The sequence below is a fragment of the Fistularia commersonii genome, chromosome 4 (genome assembly GCF_037954325.1).
Source record: "Fistularia commersonii isolate RoL2024-O1a breed Wild chromosome 4, RoL_Fcom_v1.0, whole genome shotgun sequence".
NCBI classification, from domain to species: domain Eukaryota; kingdom Metazoa; phylum Chordata; class Actinopteri; order Syngnathiformes; family Fistulariidae; genus Fistularia; species Fistularia commersonii.
This window is the reverse complement of record NC_141287.1, coordinates 7,117,982-7,136,399: the sequence shown is the minus strand read 5'-3', so window position 1 is coordinate 7,136,399 and position 18,418 is coordinate 7,117,982. Positions and strand designations below refer to the sequence as shown.

General features: G+C 42.4%; 1 protein-coding gene across 7 annotated transcripts in view; it reads left to right on the top strand.

The window, feature by feature from the left end:
- Positions 1 to 18,418, top strand: part of dachd (dachshund d) — a 92,639-nt gene that overhangs the window by 60,681 nt on the left and 13,540 nt on the right. For 4 of the 7 annotated variants that reach the window (XM_086144964.1, XM_086144962.1, XM_086144959.1 and 1 more), the window contains 3 exons: positions 7,434 to 7,606; positions 7,720 to 7,855; positions 8,003 to 8,134. In XM_086144964.1, coding sequence (XP_086001090.1) covers positions 7,434 to 7,606; positions 7,720 to 7,855; positions 8,003 to 8,134 — 441 coding nt within the window. The remainder of the gene's footprint in view (positions 1 to 7,433; positions 7,607 to 7,719; positions 7,856 to 8,002; positions 8,135 to 18,418) is intronic. The other 3 variants (XM_086144965.1, XM_086144963.1, XM_086144961.1) reach the window with 1 other exon arrangement.

Below are 18,418 nucleotides of genomic sequence, written 5' to 3'. Positions count from 1 at the left end.
AATAGAATTCATTCCGCGAACATATAACACCTCTCTCGCTGTCACACGTTATCATCCGCTCTGATTTATGCAATTACGCGCCGGTTGATCTCTGTTTATTTGTGTCCCCGCGTATTTGCCACGCCGGACGGGGCAGAGTCTGTTTTCAGCTGCGAGCGCGGAGACAAAGGCGGGCGATGTTAGTAAGTGAGTCAGACAGAGTGGCAGAGCAGACAGACAGCCTTCCAGCAGAGTGAAGAGCTTGATGGGTCTCTGTCTGTCTCTTGGGTTTAGGCCCTCACCGTCTCTCTATTAGTCTGCCAGGCTCTTGGGAGCCAGGTGACAGATAAGTGAAGAACGACGCACACATTTTAATAGACATTTCAAAAGATAAACCTGATAATCATTTCTCTTTTTAATGAAGTCTAATGTCCTCGTTCTAATTCCAGTTGCGTCGCCTGTTAAGCATCAGCGTAATACTTGAATATGCATGACTGGGAAATTGTCAGGCCCAGTCATGTAGCTACAAAGTACACAAACGGAGACAACTGCAGAAATAGATTACAATAACAGGGGGAATTGATTAAACATTATTTCCGTAATGATCCATATCAAGTTCTACCGCCTCAGAGCGGCGGGCGGCGCAGTCGAGGGGACGCGGAGGAGACGAAAAGAGGGGCCGCGCCGACCTATCGTCGGGGAAATATTTGTTTGATTGTCTCATGCGGTTAGTTCACGAAAGCAGGAGCAGAGCTATAAAAAACAACTGACCAGTCGAGTTGTCATCCCTCATCAAGATTAGGCCTCGTTCTTCATTAATTGGATAGATTAATTTGGAGCGCTTTGACGCGAGGGTGATGCATGCATTCGGCTGTCCCCTCCTCACTATTCTCTGTCAGGTTGAATTTAGCCAGGGAAGGGGCTGACCTTTGAAAGTGAAGAGATCAACACAATTTGAAAAGACAATGTCACTTGGTGTAAAATGTGATACGTGTAATAAATGACATTCAACCTTTCAGTGGCGATGAATGTTCACAGGTTGGAGTAATGTGAAATATGTGCGGTGTGTAATTGCATTGCACGTGAAGCTGTTTTCACATGCGCGGCTAAGATGGTAACGCGTTAGAGCCCTGATATCATGGGCTCTCATTTTATTGTTATTATGTTTAAGGGTATGCATTAGCAAGGAATAATATTGTGACACATAATGTAATGACTGCGCAGGTATGACGACAACAAAATGGCACGTCTTTTAACGCGATCACGTTGTAGAAATGCGTATTGGCAGCAATCGTAGGGAGGAGCGCCAAAAAAACAGGGAATTTTCCCCCCCAGAAAGAATCATTCTGAGGCCGGACACCTTCGCCATCCTCCTTTCTTCAAAGTATTATGCAAACAGTGGAGCATATCTCTTTGAATCCCTAAGAGAAATGTTGAAATTACCCCTTTTTTTCCCATTTAGAATTGTACTTGAAAAGTCTTTAAGTCCGAATCACGATGAGACACGTCGCACATTTCACCTTGAAACGCCGCCGCAACCCGAAACCGCGCTCTGCATCACAGATATTCTCTCGCCAGGTGATTGTAATGGAGAGAGCGAAAGAGTGAGATGTAGTAATGCTAATTTTGTAATTAAAACAGATGATCCGATGACCATATGAAAACCGATCCCCCCCCACCCCCCCACCCCGAACCCCCTTCCACTAAAGCGTTATGACAGCAGAGTGGGTTGTGATTGATAACGCTCGTCAATATATTTCATTTCAGGAGCCTTAGTCAAATGACAACTGGTTGTCATTGACTGAAAGCAATCTTTTTAAAAGGGGAGCCTTTGCTAAGTATCAGATGAAAATGATTCCTCTGTCTGCTTGGGTGTCACTGTCTGTAGGAGCTTTATTGATTGGGCTTGAATATATTGCACCCGCAGTAGTAACAGCTGCTAGTAATATCTCCCCCTTCCTTCTGCTCTCCGCTCTTCTCCACGGCACTTACCGCGGCACGTCGCACCGTCAGCCATCAGATGCCACTGCATTTTTGTATCCGTGCTGCGAATTTATCAAGAGTGATGTGTTACAAATGTAAAGTGAGCCCGGTTCTGACCCAAATTAGAGGGGACCGGTTTGTTAATGTGTCCTGAAGCTCCGCTTTTCCCAGCAACCCCGGCCATGTGCATGATTGCGTTAACTAAAGCCGCTATTGTCTCTTCGGCTCTGTACGCTCTCTGTTATCAAGCACAAAGATGTTGGCATTGGTTGGTAAAGGTCATTTACTGTAATGAGATTTGCCACATGCAAGCATATGGCTTGATTATGGCCCTGTTCGTTAACATTTTCAGCAAAGAGACAAATAGACAGCGAGCTGAAAAAACAAAAAAAAAAAAAAGGGAGAGACGCAAACACAGAGGGCTACTGTGAGGGTGGGGGCGACGGTGAAACCTGTAAAGCATTTCCTCTTTAAAGATGGGAAGAAGTTTTTTTTTTTTTTTTTTTTTTTTTCCCCCGAACCGATCCGTCACCGAGATGATTGATCTTTCAATTTTCGGAAGGAATGCCGGCCATTATAGCAGAGGATTTAAATTATCCTATAAAAGTTGCCTGCCTTAGATTTTATACACTTAAAGGACAAACACCTCTGTCTGTCTCCTTGATAATTTTTACCACATGTTACACTCCAGTGGTTTGGGCAGGAAAGCAATTATGTTACCTCATCAAACTCGAAATGTTTTCTTATCATGCTTTCTCTTACATTGCACTACATTAGGCGTCTTGGCAGGAAATCTTTGCCCACATCGGGGGAAAAAAAAAATATCTCTTTATCCCCGGCTTACTAAACACATTTTGTTTGTTGATGGGAATTTGCTTGATTCCTATCCAGTCCCGTGTCTCCCGGACGGCGAGGTTTATTGTTTGCATGTGTTTTCATGTCTGGCCGGCTCCTCGTCCGTACGTACCTATACACTTTTATCTTTACTACATCATTACCTGAATGCATAGCCAAATGTTTTCATGTTTACCTCTTTATCATGTCCCCGGCAACGAGAGCGAGAGAGGTATTTAACAAAAGCAAGATGTTTCTTTATTATCGACATTAACTGCGTAAACACAAAAGGTTTCAAAGTTTGGTTCAATGACACCGAGGGGCTGTGGGTGGCTACATCAAAGCTCAATACCTTCCTCTCTCCCCTGGTTTTAATGAGAAACAGGACTCACCAGCCTTGACTGAACCTGCCATCTGTGTGTGTGTGTGTGTGTGTGTGTGTGTGTCTGTTTTTTCTTGTTTGCATGCATGTGTGTGTGTGTGTGAGGGCAGTTGTGTTCCTATGCATATGTAAGCACAAGCTTGTGTTGTGGCACCACCATTCCAGACAACATGTTTATGGAGGCTGCGTATGTTTGATCTAATGGCTATAAGGCTCCCACCGTCTCACGGCGGGTCTTCAGATTTTGTCGGAGATTAACAGTTATAGTAAAGATGAATAGCCGAACGGTGATATGGAGAGACCTCTAAATGTCTCGCCGCATGATAGACACTTTTTCATGAGCCATTCATTTCCTTTTGGGACCGGCGTGCAAATCCTTGATATGACCACAACAAAGACTCCATGTGCGTGTACCTCCGTCTCACCTTTGTCAGAGAAATACATAAACGACACAGGGGCATTTTTATAAGCGCAATTAGAGGAAGGAAAGCGAGATCGCTCCTCGGTGCCGGACTACATATGCATTGCGCCGGGAGTGGGTTCATTTAGCCGCTCGCCCGGAATGGTCCTGTTCGGTTTGACAGATCAGAAGAGGAAAAATGTCTCGACGCCATGAAAACCAAAGGCTTAGCGCTCAGCAAATCAGCCCTTTGTCTTGTTCAATTCAAATCAAATTCAAAGGATAACCAGGAATGTTTGTTTGACAACAGCATTTACAATGCATTGTTCTGAAGCTCAGAGCCTCCCAAACAAAGACAGATAGGCTTTAAACAAGTCATTTAATTAGCACTAGATCCCCAGCTTTGGCTGCGCCAACCAATTATACATTCCTGAGGCATGTGCAGGTCCTATTTCACAGGAGCGAGAGGCAGATCCTCTCCAGCCCTGTCTCTTACAGTACATCTCTCCCCTTCCATTTAAGAGAAGGTAAATAGCCCAGACAGACAGCTTCATTAGCCAGCGTCTGAAGAGTGCGGGGCAGATTGTCGCTTAAATAGTGCGCTTTTACTGCAGGCCCGGCCGACGACCTCCGATCAATTACAGCTGACATTATTGTTTGTCGGAGGTTTTTTTTTTTCTTTTTTTTTTATCCTGGACAGAGGGAGTAAAAAACGAGATCAAGCCGGAGCTTTGGCTGGAAATGTAATCTTCCCCCTTTCTTTGGTTCTTTCGCTCCACGAACAATAAATCATTCAGTTGAAGAGATAATAAAGTGCCAAGTAGGATCTAGTTTAATTTTTGTCAGGGGAAATCTGTCCACGGCAAAGTTAGGGGAAGGGGCCAGCTACCACCTCCTCCTCCCCCCTCTTCCAATGGCAATGGCTTTTTCTTTTTTTTTTTCTTTTTTTTCCCCTTATTTTCCTCTGTAGGGTTAGATGGCCAGAAAGGCTGACGTCCTGTTTAGATGAAGATTAACTGCTGCACAAATCACTGCAGGTTATCTTTTCTGTCATCAAAATAAATTACAGCTCTCTTTTTAATCAATTTAAAACATTTAACATGCAATCTTTTCCGATGTGATTCTTTAAAATATTGGCCCCGGCGTCGGCCGCGAGATTTTATTCTGATGTAACAGCCTTTTAATCATGTTGTTACTGAGGGCTGTTTAATTCATTCAATTCATCCTCTGTGATTCAGATCTTTGCTTATCCATGTGTGAACTCCCAAGCACTGCTCAACATAATAGCTGAGCTGTTTAGATTGGTATTAAGTGATTTGTAGTTTTAATGATGGTAAATCGGAGTTCACCTTTGCAGGTCCCCCAGGCTTACTTCAGGTAAATTACTCCAAATGCATTGTTTATGCCCTTCAAGAGAAAGAGACGGCTTGTGGGAATTCACCTCTCATCAGACCCGAAACTCTGCATTAAGGATAAACAGAAATTGATGAATGTTTCCAACACCTCTCTTTCACTTTAATGATCCGGATCTTTATTTAGGAAAAGATATACATTCGGCCGAAGCGTCTGGCCGCGTAGCCGCGTGATCTTTTTCTTGGAAGGAGAAAAAGAAATCTATATAATGAGGCGGCATTGCATATGAATACGGCAAAAAGCCATTTAACTCTCCTGCAAAAATGCCAGTTTCACTGAATAAACCCCCCCGCCCCCCTCACCTGTTTCCATTCAGTTACAAATAAAGGGATTTGCGGGACCCTCATTGGCCTGTGGCACATTCCCCTACAGTGGCCTGAATAGGTCTTCATGGGAAAACACTGCTTTTGATGGGGTGACATGAAAGGGGCTGGCCATGCACTGAAAGCGAGACTAATACCCCTTAGAGTAAACAGAGGTCCAGTGTTTCGCTACCGGGCCGTCCGTCAGGTGGAGCCTCATACGCCGCCGTTTTTGGACGCGACTCGCGACAAGTAGAAGAATGTGATTAACGGAGATCAGACTCGGGTGATTCTCCATCTCTTTCCCATTGATTTGGAGAGAATTTGACTACTTAAACCCATGTATCTTTATGTGTGTCACAGCGTTTGATTGAATGGGTGTAATGTATCCACCTCAAAGGCAGAATAAATCTCTTCACCCCGGCCCTTGAGTGGCCTTGAAAGGCTGATACGTAGCCCAGACCACTCCATGTTGTCCTACAGTAAGTACCCCCGCAATCAGGCCCTCTGTGGTGTTTTTTAATTGAGCTTAGCCTGCTGAGTGGTAATTGATTCAGTCTGAGCTACAGCAGAGGCGCTGATACAAGGTGCTGCCTCGCTTCCGCCTTTCTTTAATCTCCCCTGCTTTATATTGTTTGGGAATACTCACCACTGAGAAACTGCGTGCTATCTTTCTTATGGAAATCAATGCTTCTTTTGGAAAGAGGGGAGTAACAGAGAGAAGTACTTCTCATGTCCTTTCATTTTCAACCAGTGTCCTTCTCTTTAGAGGCTTCGCCATGCAGATCTCCTTGCCCTTTGGCTACTGATGTTTTGTCAGAAAAGAGGAGTGGACTTGTTTTGTGGATCAAGTTTCTGTAGTGGCGTATCCTTTTTTTTTTCTTTTTTTTTTTTTTTTTTTTTGCCTTCTCTCTTTCACACAGCTTTTTTTTTTTTTTTTTCCCTACCTTGAACTTGGCTGCCAAGAAAGATAAAAAAAAAAAAAAAAAGTGGAAAAATCAACAGAGAGACTCAATCAGATCCAATAGTGTCTATGAGGTTTTCTTTAAAGCATTTGAGGAAAAGCATCTGAGCGGTGGAAGAATGAAACCAAACTGTTCACAGTCACTTTTGATCCTGCCGGTTCAAAGTCCCCATTGGGCCGAGGGGGAGGGAGGGTACAGACACCTAGCTTTGACCTTCTGTCTGCGCTCACGTCCTTTGAAAGTTGGCTTGTTTTCATTAAGCCATTTCGAAAGCGCAGCACAGGGCCACAGTTTGACTAACTAGTAACCCCCGATGGTGTATTTATTACACGTTTCTTCCATTTTTCAACGAGTAATGTCTTCAATTTTCCCAATTAGGCGTCTATTTCTAGTCAGCAATTGCATAATTTAAAGCATTTGTAAGATATTTTCTGATGTTGTAATGGAATAATTTGTATGCGTAAAAAAGAAAGAAATGAAAATCCCATTATTGTGCAAGCCGAAAATGACTTTACGCCTCTCTCTCTCTCTCTCTCTCTCTCTCTCTCTCTCTCTCTCTCTCTCTCTCCCCCTATCCCTCCTCCCCTCTGGTTGAGAATATAGGCTGATCTAATTAGCCTTAAGTCATTGCCATGCTGTAGTCTAACCGTACTTGTTTGTCATTAGCACATTTAACTAGTCATTTGGGTAATGGCTTTCAAGATTGGCTTTGTTTTTACAGAGATTTTTTATATTTAAATATTGAGACAATTTCCATAATGTCCCCTTTTTATTCATCATAGAATAATTGATGCATCTTTATTGCTGTGTAAACTTTGGTCTATGAATTACTGTGTATATAGTTTTCATTCCCCGTTTCTTTATTATTATTGCAGTAGTATCTATTATTAACGTATGCAGTAAAACATTTATGTGTATTATGTTAACATGGAGAGATACCCAAGAAGTGATTAATTTGAATTATTCAATTTTTTTTTCTAATGGATGGCAGCGTAAAGCTTTAGTGTTATTGGACACCGATTTTTAAATGATATATCAGTGGTGGGAATCGTCGACTGCTAAATTAACATCGTCAGGTTCGGAGTTTTTAGCAGGAGCCTCGCAAGTTTCTCCCGTGACTACGCGACTCATAATATGCATCACTGAGTAGCCAACGACCTCTTTGTGTGTTACAGGGCTGGAGCTCCCCTTCATGATGATGCCGCACCCCCTGATCCCCGTTAGCCTGCCCCCAGCCTCTGTCACCATGGCAATGAGCCAGATGAACCACCTCAGCACCATTGCAAACATGGCCGCTGCCGCACAGGGCCAGAGCCTGCCCTCAAGAATGGTCACCTCTGTCATAAAGGTAACTTTTGAAACAGGAAGACGATTCCTCATATTCTGATCCAGCCCCTTTGGCTCGTCCGCTCGTACGGGATATTTATTTTGCTTGTGTTTTTGTGGCTGCTGGGGTTGCAGGAACGTGTGCCAGACAGTCCCTCCCCTGTCCCGTCCTTAGAGGACAACAGGAGGCCAGGCAGCCACCCGTCGTCACACCGCAGCAGCAGCGTCTCCAGCTCCCCGGCCCACACAGAAAGCTCCTCTGACAGGATACGTATGTCTGTTTTAACTCGCGGCATACACATAAAAAATTAACAGAAACCTCAAAATGTGTTTTTTTTTTTTTTTTAATTTAAAAAAAAAGGGCTGAAATATATAAAAATATGATTCTCATGTTACTCCTGTTTTTTTCCCCTCTTAGCAGCACATCATAATGGCCTGTCCATGAATCAAGCCCTGCTTGGTTTGTCCCCCAACGTCCCACCCGGACCCAAAGAGGGAGACCTGGCCCATGACATGAGCCATGAAGCGAAACGGATGCACGTTGATAAAGGTGAGCCGGGAGTGATGGAAGAGTGAAATCAAACATATATCGCACCGTAATATTTGCTTTTGTTTTCAGAGGCGCTTTCACGCTAGCGGTGAAGCTGAATTGTCGCTTCCATTAACTCACAAAAATAAAAACCCGCGAGGAGGATGAGTGCGATGAATGATGAGTACTACAAAAGAATTTGTAATTGGGTCAAAGTATTTCTACCGTGAAACGTATGATCACTGAAGAGCTTTTTAACAATTTGAATATGCTGATGTTGATATGCAGCCATAGACGATCCTCAAACTCATCAGAGCCTTCGGCTAATTCAGCCCGTCGAGCTCACCTCAGATTTGGGGTCGCATCCCCCGACCGAGTCAGTGCTGCTTGAACAAAAGACAAAACTACCTACAAGAAATAAGATTTCAAGGCGAGAAAATGTGATCTTTTATTCGCCGCCGCTTCCCCGGCAGCGTGTCACTTGTTGATAAGAGGTTGAAATAGTAGTAAACTTCAAGTATCTTATAAATCTGCAAAATCACCTACCGTCAGTATATTTCTGAGAGACATTCACAATAACTTCAGCTTCTCAGAAAAATGATTGCCCGGTGTTGTTGGTCTCCAAAACCATGTTTGAAAGCTTTTTATTTTCCTGCCTGGGCGGTGCGGTTAGAGTGTACGAGACCGATAGATAGGATAACAATGTTTTTTTGAATTGTGTCAACAGCAAGAAAAAATAGTTTGCAGGCCTTGAAAAATCTCTGGGATCAGCTCTTTGCTGAAGGGATGATGAAAAGTGGGAGGAGGAACCTGGCAGGTAGCTGGGCATCATCTCTTTTTTAGTCACTTTTCCCTTTTAGCTCTGGGGGGCGCTAAAAAGTAGGTGTTTGACATTTCTCATCTTCCCGTCCAATCCTATTAATATCCTAAACCGACAACTATCACGCAACGGACGATGAACTGTCTTTTTATTAAAAAAAGTGTGAGTTGGATGTTTACTTTCATTCCTTTTCATAAGTGATTTCTACTTTCTTTCTCTCCTGTAATTGCTTCCTGTGTTGCCAAAAGCTAAGAAAATGGTCTCTTTTTGAAAACGAAAGCAGCCGTGACAAAGTGAATCCCGCGTTTTGGAAATGCTGCGCTCCACTAAACAAGATCTGCCCGATGTTTGAAATTAAGTTAGACACCATATGTAGACGGTCTGAATAATTCCAGCAGCGCAGAAGCGCAAAAGTATGAGTCTGCAGAAAAGCCTGAATCTACTAAACAGCAAAAAAAAAAAAAAAAAATCAAAGAACGCAAGAGGGCAAACTTAAGTTAGCGGCTCTTTCATTGAAAACGCAGAGCTCACACAGTTAATGTGTCACCAAAGCTAAAAACATTTTCCTATGAAGTTTGTCAGTAAGTGGCCCTTTGATCAGATTAGTCAGAGGATCTTTTTCATATCAGTTAGAATAAAAGATAACTGGTTTCTTTATCTTTCGGAACTAATCAGAAACATTTGGCCCGCCTGGTGTAACTCAAGTGCATCTCAGTCCATAGATTATGTAATTACTAAAAATGCCACTGCCTTGTCAGAGTAACTGATGTGATGAAAAAAAAAAAAAAAAAAATTCTCACATCAGTGAGTGAAACCATTTTGTGCTGCAGCAGTGAAAAATATAAATAAGGACTATTGCGGCACAGTGTGAGAATGTATGTGAGAATACTGTATGGGTGTGTAATGAAATGAAATGCCACACATTTATGGCCTTTTTTTCTCTCTTTGTTATAATTGCCGTCTAACATCCGGTATAATCTAAAACATTCCTTCCACTGTATTGGAAATACCACAGGCATGTGAAATGACGCAACACCTTAGCAAAAGATTTCATGTATTTAAAAGGTGCAAATCACTTTGAGGTAATTATCACACATTTTGTTTCTAGGATCCGATGTCTTCTGCTGTAAAAGTACCCATTAACCGCAGTATACCTGGAAATTGTTAGAACAGCCCCAAATGCTTTTCTGTTAATTAAAATAATCAACAGGGAAAAAAAACTTGCTCAGACCACAATTTATTATGCCCAGGTATTATGATTATGAAAAAGCACTAGTTTTATAAAAAAAAAAAAATATTTTGCTTCAACAGTTTCCCTATTTATTACATTTGGCAATTCTACCATGCATGGCAAAAATAAAGGCCCCTCTGCACAGAACAAGCATGAGACAAGCTCTTTGCTATTTCTTATCAATCCCCACCGAATACATGGGGAAAATCATTCAAATTATCCAGTGTAATTGATTTATTAATTTGCCGCCAGTTTTTCATTAAACAGTTTCTGTACATATGAAAGGGGGGAAAAAAAAAAAAAGATTTATATCTCCTAAATATGTTCAATTAAATATAGAATGAGCCAAATAATAGATTTCTGTATTCTCGGTTGAGAAGACCACATGTAGATTGTTCTGTGCTGCACTGGGTGGGGTTAGGTGATAATGATATAAGAACCACTATGGAAATCATTGGGGTGTATGTTCCCCGTTGGATAGACTGACGTGAAAATCAGTATTAGACCCGGGGTGCAAAGCAGTGAGTAGTAATAATTAGCAGGATCATGAGCGGATTTATAGGTCACAAACTGTCTGTGCCTGTGTGTGTGTGTGTGTGTGTGTGTGTGTGTGTGTTTGTAACTGATATCCGCGGGCAAACCTATTTACACGTACAGGGAATTTGGCTCAGTTCTGTGACAAAAGCTTGTCCATATAATGTAAACCATAAATCATGAAGCGAAGACTTGGTTTGAGGTTAAATAAGATTAGGGTTATGTTAAAGTTATAGTAAGGTTAGGGCAAGTACCCATACAGGTCATTAATATAAATCAATGTAATTTCTCCTGAAGTGATGGATATGTGTGTGTGCGTGTGTGTGCGCGCGCGCGCACGTATACTTGCACACACGCACGCACGTCTGTACGTCCGTATGTCTGTGTATGTGTGTGATTGTTCTAGAGAGGGGGCGGCGTAAGCAGGCCAACGCAAACAAAAGCATTAACAGAATCTTTCCTTATTACCGGCAATCCTGTTTGGAAGCTGAAGTGTCTCCTCCATACTGACGTACTCAAATCAACACAAATAGACTGTAATTTCTTGCCTATATTGGAGGAGAAAGCAAATGACCCTGCAATCGAAAAGCTGTTCTGGCTAGTTGACCCGCACACATCTATCGGCAAACACACACAGCATTATCTTTGAGATTGTCGATTCCTAATATGTCACTGGACTTGATTAGGATTCTAAGCTCTCCAGTGTGTGCACCAGAGGTCTCAGGCTGTGGAAAACATTTTTATAAAATAACCCATTAATGCAGAGGAGTGCAACTAAATTAGTTACCAATTTGCTGAGCATGAATTAATGAAGAGAGATTCTCCCAGCTCCCACAGTTGTAATTTTCATAATAACCCCAGACCTTTATTTGGCAGGTTGTTTAGTTTTTTCGTTTGAAGGTTTTCATTAGTCTAATGAGGACTGTGCAAGGGCGAGCAGTCAGCACAATTTACATGAGGAAGCTATCATAATAAATGAGGCAATTTGAATAACATGCACAGGTTTATGCAGCGAGATAAGAGAGATTGTAGCAGCCAGATTCAGAGGTAACCAATACATTAGAACTAACTAATAACCAAAGTAATTCCAATAAAAGCTTTAAGTGAAAGGAATAAAATTAATGATAGATATATTGAACTGTAATGATATGATACATGATGCATTATATTAATAAAATAAATGCGTCGCATTGTTAAAGAGGGGAAAGGCCTCACGATCCAAAGCTTTGTTTATGGTGAGCTTTTTAATTAGGGCTGCTCATCGCATCAGTTTGTTTAGATAAATGAGATAACATTCCAATGGTTTAATGATATCTCCCCACTTGTTTGATCTTTATGATCCTGGCAGAGCATTAAATTAATCTCTCGCAATGCACTCTTAGAAGAGAGCAAAGTGGGCGCTAGGGAGAGAGACGCGTCACCCCGGTTCATATGGAGGCTATTTAAATCGCCAGACAACTCGGAGAGGAACTCCAATGTCACTCAAATTCTGTGAACAGGCCTCGTCTTTTTCATGTCATCTCTGTTGATGAAGGACAAAGGCTGTTTGTTGTCATCTAAAAAAGACTGTTTCCAAAGTTGTGTCACCCAGCACAGAGTAACCAGATGGTTGTTTTTGTTTGGTTTTTTTTTTTTTTTTTTTTTTGGAGGTAGGGTGGTGGTTTTGGGGGGGGGGGGGGTGTTTGAACTCGATTAATTTTAGTCCAAATTTTTTCCTGAGAAAAAAGGGGAGATTAGATGATGTTTGAGAAAACGAGCCAAGCAGAAAGCAAAGTGTTATCTCACATGTGACTAATTGAATTGCTTCAAACAGAAAGTCTGTGGCGATAGCTTCCGACAAGCCTCTGTCTCATGAAACAGCAGGTAGCTGACAAACAAGAGGAAATTTGAAAGGTACGGAAGCCTTTGGCTGTAAACTCACTTTGGACATCAAACACTTGACATCATTTTATTTCCTCGGGGAAAAGGTGTTTGAAACACAAGCCATATGTATGTACATCGAAGTACTGTATAAGAGCGTCTGTAAATACAATGTGGCAGTTTTAGTATTTTGCCAACAACAAATTTCACCGCTTTACCTCAGCCCAGCCACTGCGGTTCTTTTCCGTGAAATTGAACGGCTGAGAGCAGAAGCCACTACAGCGCGGCGTGAAACCCGAGTCCCTCGACCCAATTTTAAAAGCGTGCGGTTCATCGTTAATACGATATCGCGATATCGTATTAACCGAATGTTCTATATCCTCGTTGATACAACGGGAGATGCACTCCTCGCAGTCGCACATTCACTCGCAGATGCAGGCGGTGCAGCTTTTCATTCTTCTGCGTAAGTGAGTGTTTGTCGAATGCACGGTTTGATCTGTTTGATCGATGTGTATTACGCTAATATGTGACGGGCTGAATAAGCATACTTAAATTCAGGAAACTGACTGAGTTAAATATAAGTAAGGGTTAAAGTATAACTCTAAATTGTAGTTATAATATTATTCTAACTATAAGTTAAATACAGTTCAGTGTAACTAGAAATATTATACTTTATTTTAATTCAGACACGGGCAGATAGAAATCCTGATATTTTGAAGAGTTTTTACCAAAATCCATGCTACAGCAGTGCCTCATCAGGAGTAGTGCCTCATTCACCTCTTTAAATAAAATTTTCTGACATATTTTTAGGAATTGATTTTCCTAAGTTTTTAGGTTTATTAAAAAAGTATATGTCACGTAGAGTATGTTTGACATGGTTGCAACACTGAGATAATAAGCATTTACAGCAATCAAATATCACAAATAAACAAAACATAATGATAAGTTAATGATAACGTCCATAATAATGCTCATATCCAAGACTGTGATGTTGTTTTATCCCGCTTTACGTATTTCCTATTTTTATTTCATTTATTTATTTCGAAATAAATGAAGTTGACTGATTTTGTACATGTCCGCTCAATGCAATACCCAGTAATGGTCAAGTGGAGCAGGTACAAGTGTCGCAGCCTATTTTCACGGACATGCTTGGGAATAGGGAAAAGGCCCCGTGGGCACATGCAAGCAAGGGAATACAGTTAAGAAAAAGATGAAACAGACAAAAAACAGATTTTTTTTTTTTTTTTTTTTTTTTTCCCCCTTTGTAGTCTTTGTTCTGTTCCATCTTTGCATGAGCATTTGCGACGATAAAAGCAAGTCAGGGGACTTTGGGCCGGAGAAAAGTTTCAGCGTCGGATTTGGGCTCCTGTTGCGGGGTAAATATTTCACATTGATGGTGTTTCTGTATCATTAAAAGTTCGATATGTTGAGTGTAAGCTTCTTCTCTTCATCTCTCTGACTTTAATGCATAGTGTTTTGCTCAGTCCTCTCAGTGTCCTTGGCATTGGAAGCTTCAAACACATGCTGACTACCTGACTTTCCCTAAGTCAGGAAGCAAGATCATTAGCCATCACAACCCTGAAATGTGACTTGGCAGACAATAATGCTTTATGATCAAACAACTTGTCAGTGCGTCCTGTTGAAATGAAAGAGTGCAAAAAAATAATTCAATAGAGGATCAATCAAATTTCCCCACACCATGTGAGAGAGATTGCTGATGGTGCAGAGAGGGGCTATTCCTCGAGGACATGGGAGTTCATTTGGATATTTGTTCTCCCCCTCATGAATGTTCCATTGCGTGACACCATCTCCTGCTAATCACATTTCACTGAAAAGGGGAGATGCTTTTAGGGACGTTGAAAAGAGAGAGGTTCTTTTTAATCTTTGAAATGCCTCAAAAGTGACAGAATGCTTTCTCCTGCCAAGACGTGAGGCTCGGATGGGGAGATAAATATGCTGTGGTCAGCTAAGTGTATCTAGTGAGCAGAGAGGCAAATTTAATAATGCATTATCATTCACTGGCGAAGGTGAAATCTCCCTGTCCATCAGAAGGCTGAGGCCTGTTTCATGTTACCCTTCACTGCAAATGAACAAGTGCTTTACTCAGCCGCACCAGAGATGCACAGTAGGCACCGGCGTTTGCCTATACGTGCTACTCTGGACTGTCGGGGAAAAAAAAACAGATCCGCAATCAAAGGAGCCGTCTATCGGTGTTGACTGGAGAGATGAACGATCGCACTCCTTAGTCCTGATAAAACTGATTTGAACAATAACAATTTTTTTTTCTCCCCCCCGCCCCCCCCCCCACTCCCGGCCCATCTTTGCCTGCGAGAACGCGAGGTGAGTTTTACATATCTGAGCATCTGCTGCGGTGCAGATTCACATGCATCCCCGACGCCCTTGGACAACCGCATTAAACAATTACAAAGATTATGTAAAATACGGAAAATTTGTGATTCAAAACAATACATATCTTTGCGGCGGCAACTGTTGCGGACAGATAAGGTTGACCCTGAATATGTATTTCTGTACTTTTGGAGACATTCTGTGCGGGCGTTTTGTATAATTAAATATTTGCATGTAAACAGTAATTAAGTGATGCTGCTGACATGCCAGGTCCAGCCTCTGCCAAGGTAAACACCAGCCCTAGTAGTTTGCCACAGTCTATCATGTTTACAGACTTGCAGAGCCGAGTGTTGTTTGTGTGCTCTTTCTTGGTAAAGGCCATAAAACACGACCAATTGGATCCCGAGTGTTGAACACAGTCACTCTTATCTCCTGGCAGTCTGCTAGCTGACTTGAGGACATTGTGAGTCAAACCTTTAAATTTTCACTCTGTGATAATTACGCTTCTATACTTGAGCTTTTATATCCTTTCACTGAGAAAGTAAATCATTACTAATAAAGAGAGGAAGAATAGGGGGCGGAGGGAAAAGTGCTTGAGGACTAATTCTCTCCACTCCCTCCCTCTCTGCTCTCTATTCTGTTTTTTGAAAGCCTTTTTTTTTTTTTTTTTTCTTCCCCGAGTATTCCAGTCACCTTGACTTTTCAGCTGCAGCCGTATAGTCTGTTGCTTATCCTGCCTAACCCCAGCCTGTCAATTAGGTGTTTAAAAATTAATCTCTTTAACTGGAAATACCGTGGCGGCTCTCTTCCGTCCGTAAATGAAGTGTTATTAATTCACACGACGCAAAGCCAGCGTTATGAATAATGTTATCAAAACAAATTTCCACACGTTTAACATGTCGCTTCTGTTAAAACCCCTTAAGTATTTTTATAACTGTGAAACCGGGACTGCTCATTTACATCCGTTTTCGAGCGTCTCCACCAGGCGGCCGCGGCGCGACTGTTCCTAAGCCAGGCCTTTTAGAGTTTACATTCCCCGTTTCCTCTTTTGTTCTTTCATCTTCATTTAAAAGCAGCTAAGTATATCCAGGCTGGATATGCGCCAGCCGTCGCCGACCCTCGTCGAGCGTGCCACAGAACACCAGATCTTCTCCCTCTTGGATTGCAGTTCTAGGCGTCGACACCGATGTGCCGCCCGCGCCCCCCCCTCCTCCTCCCCGTGCCTCCCTCCTCCCCCAAACCGGGCAGGCGACGCTCTGATCTAGCAGCGGGCTATCTGGCCAACCACACCGAGCTAATACTTGTTCCATTAAAACCTGGTGATTATGGGGGATTTCCTCTCTATTTGTTTGTTTGAATGCTTAATTATCAATATGTAATTGGCATATGTTATTGTGATGTCGGGCGCAATTTCAGCGGCGTTTTTTTTTTACTGAAATGCACGCCGCTATCGGACGGAAACAGGACTCCCCTGTCACCTCCTATGTTAAGCTGCGTGCGAAGTTGCTCTAATGAATTAATAAATGCGAAACAAAAGGGGAACAAAACAAAGAGTGAGAAATAAATGGCTTCGTGATTAGTGGGTCAGAGAGATTAGTGGGGTGGTACAGTACAAATGATCCCGCTCTGAATAGGGAATAGTTTAGGCAAAATAGCCAATCAATAGCCAAGGCTTATTTAATCTCTCCGATTCTCCTGTCAATAAATGGACCTGGTCAAGGGAGGTCAACGTGCAAAGATAATCTAAACATCCTACAGACCGACCGCATCCTTCTCTGACAGTTCGGGCTCGGAGTCGATAGGTGCGTCTCACCAATCTATACCACTCTGCCTCCGACTCCGCTTGTCTTGTCCCTTTTTTTTTTTTTTTTTTTTTTCCCCTCTCCACACGTCCACAAGTTTATTCTTCCTCCCTTTACCCTCGTAATGCGAGTGAAAATCATGAATCTTAGCCCTCGCGCCCCTTTCGGTTTCAGCCACTGTAACTGTGATTGTCTCTTTACAAAATGCCATTTTGTCTCTGCCGCTGTTCACTTTAAGAGCTCATTTGAAGGTGCGCGCTGGCAGAAACAAAAGTCCTGTACGCTTTTATGCAGTCATCACAGTCAGCCAAGCCTGTAATCCTCAGAGGTCCGATAATGACATAGCCCCTGCATTTATTACATGGAGGATAGGAGAGAGGGAAAACGCTGACTTTGAACAAATGAACACTCTGACCTTTATGCAATAAATATGACATGGGCCGCATAAAAAGACAAGATATCTTCCTTCAGAATGGAAGTCAGCATGGATTCTGCTCCCCTGCCTCTTGATCTCTCTGTTCCCCCCCCCCCCCCTCTCTCACTCTCTCTCTTTTTCTCTTTGTTTTGTTCTCGTTCCTGTTCCCGTTATACAAATGATGAAACACACTTTAATCGTTTGCACTATAACACAACGCTGCAAAAGCACAATTTGTAGTTCCTAATTTCCTCTGCCGTTAGTGGTGTTTTACATGATATTGCCGAATATTGGGCAGCTCATCCGTCAGTATTTCAGCCCCTGCGCACGTTTAGATTGTTAAATTTATTACGACTGGGTGTTTTGTCTGCGGCTGAAGCTATAAAGAAACGTTCTTTATTCAAGCCAGGAAAAGGCAGTTTTCGCTCACAGCCAACCTTTCACTGTGCCTTTTGTGGTCTCGGTGTGATCCCAACTGAGCATCACGATTGTCTTCTTTTGTCACCTCACATTGCCTTTCTGACAGTAAAGGATTTATGGTTATTTCCTCCACACAGCCTGTCCATCTGTGGCTCTATCTTCATATGGCCTTGAGAATACGATTCAATTTATTAAGGCAAAGCAATGGACTCATTACTTTAAAAAGGTGGCGAGAGAGAGAGAGAAAGAGAGAGAGAGAGGGAGCGAGAGAGCGAGGGAGAGAAGTAACACAGTGAATTGGTTATTAATGGAAAGGCACAGCCATAGGGCAGTTGAAATTTAATGATATCCAACAAGAAAATATGAGGGTGTCACTCTCCAAAAAGTCATGCTAAATGTCAACATTTTAAGGTGCTGCCGCTAATTTTATGCCTGTGCACAGTAATGTTTTGGAGAGCATTTAGGAAACACGGCCCAGTGGCCAGCCTGATTATCCTGCTCACCTTCTCTCCTCTCTCTAAATGGGTTTGTGCAGCAAGCGATTTCATCTCTAAGTGAAGGGAACATTAGGGAGGGGAGAAGGAGAGAGCGATAGAGGAAAACACGCGGTTTGATTTTCATGCTGTGATAAGAGAGTGGGAGCCAAATGTTACCTGTTAATCTAGCCCAAACCGACCGGGGCTCTTGACTTTGTCCCCCAGCAGGGATGGGGCAAACACTCATTTTCCTCTCTCCGTGATGAAAAGGAAATTAGCTTAAATGTGATGAGGGCACATTAGTGTGTGTACCGTGCATGTGTGTAATGAATTGTGTGTTTGTTTTTTTTTCTTTGCGTACGACTGTCGCCATTTTTTTTTTTTTTTTTTCCTAGCGCGTG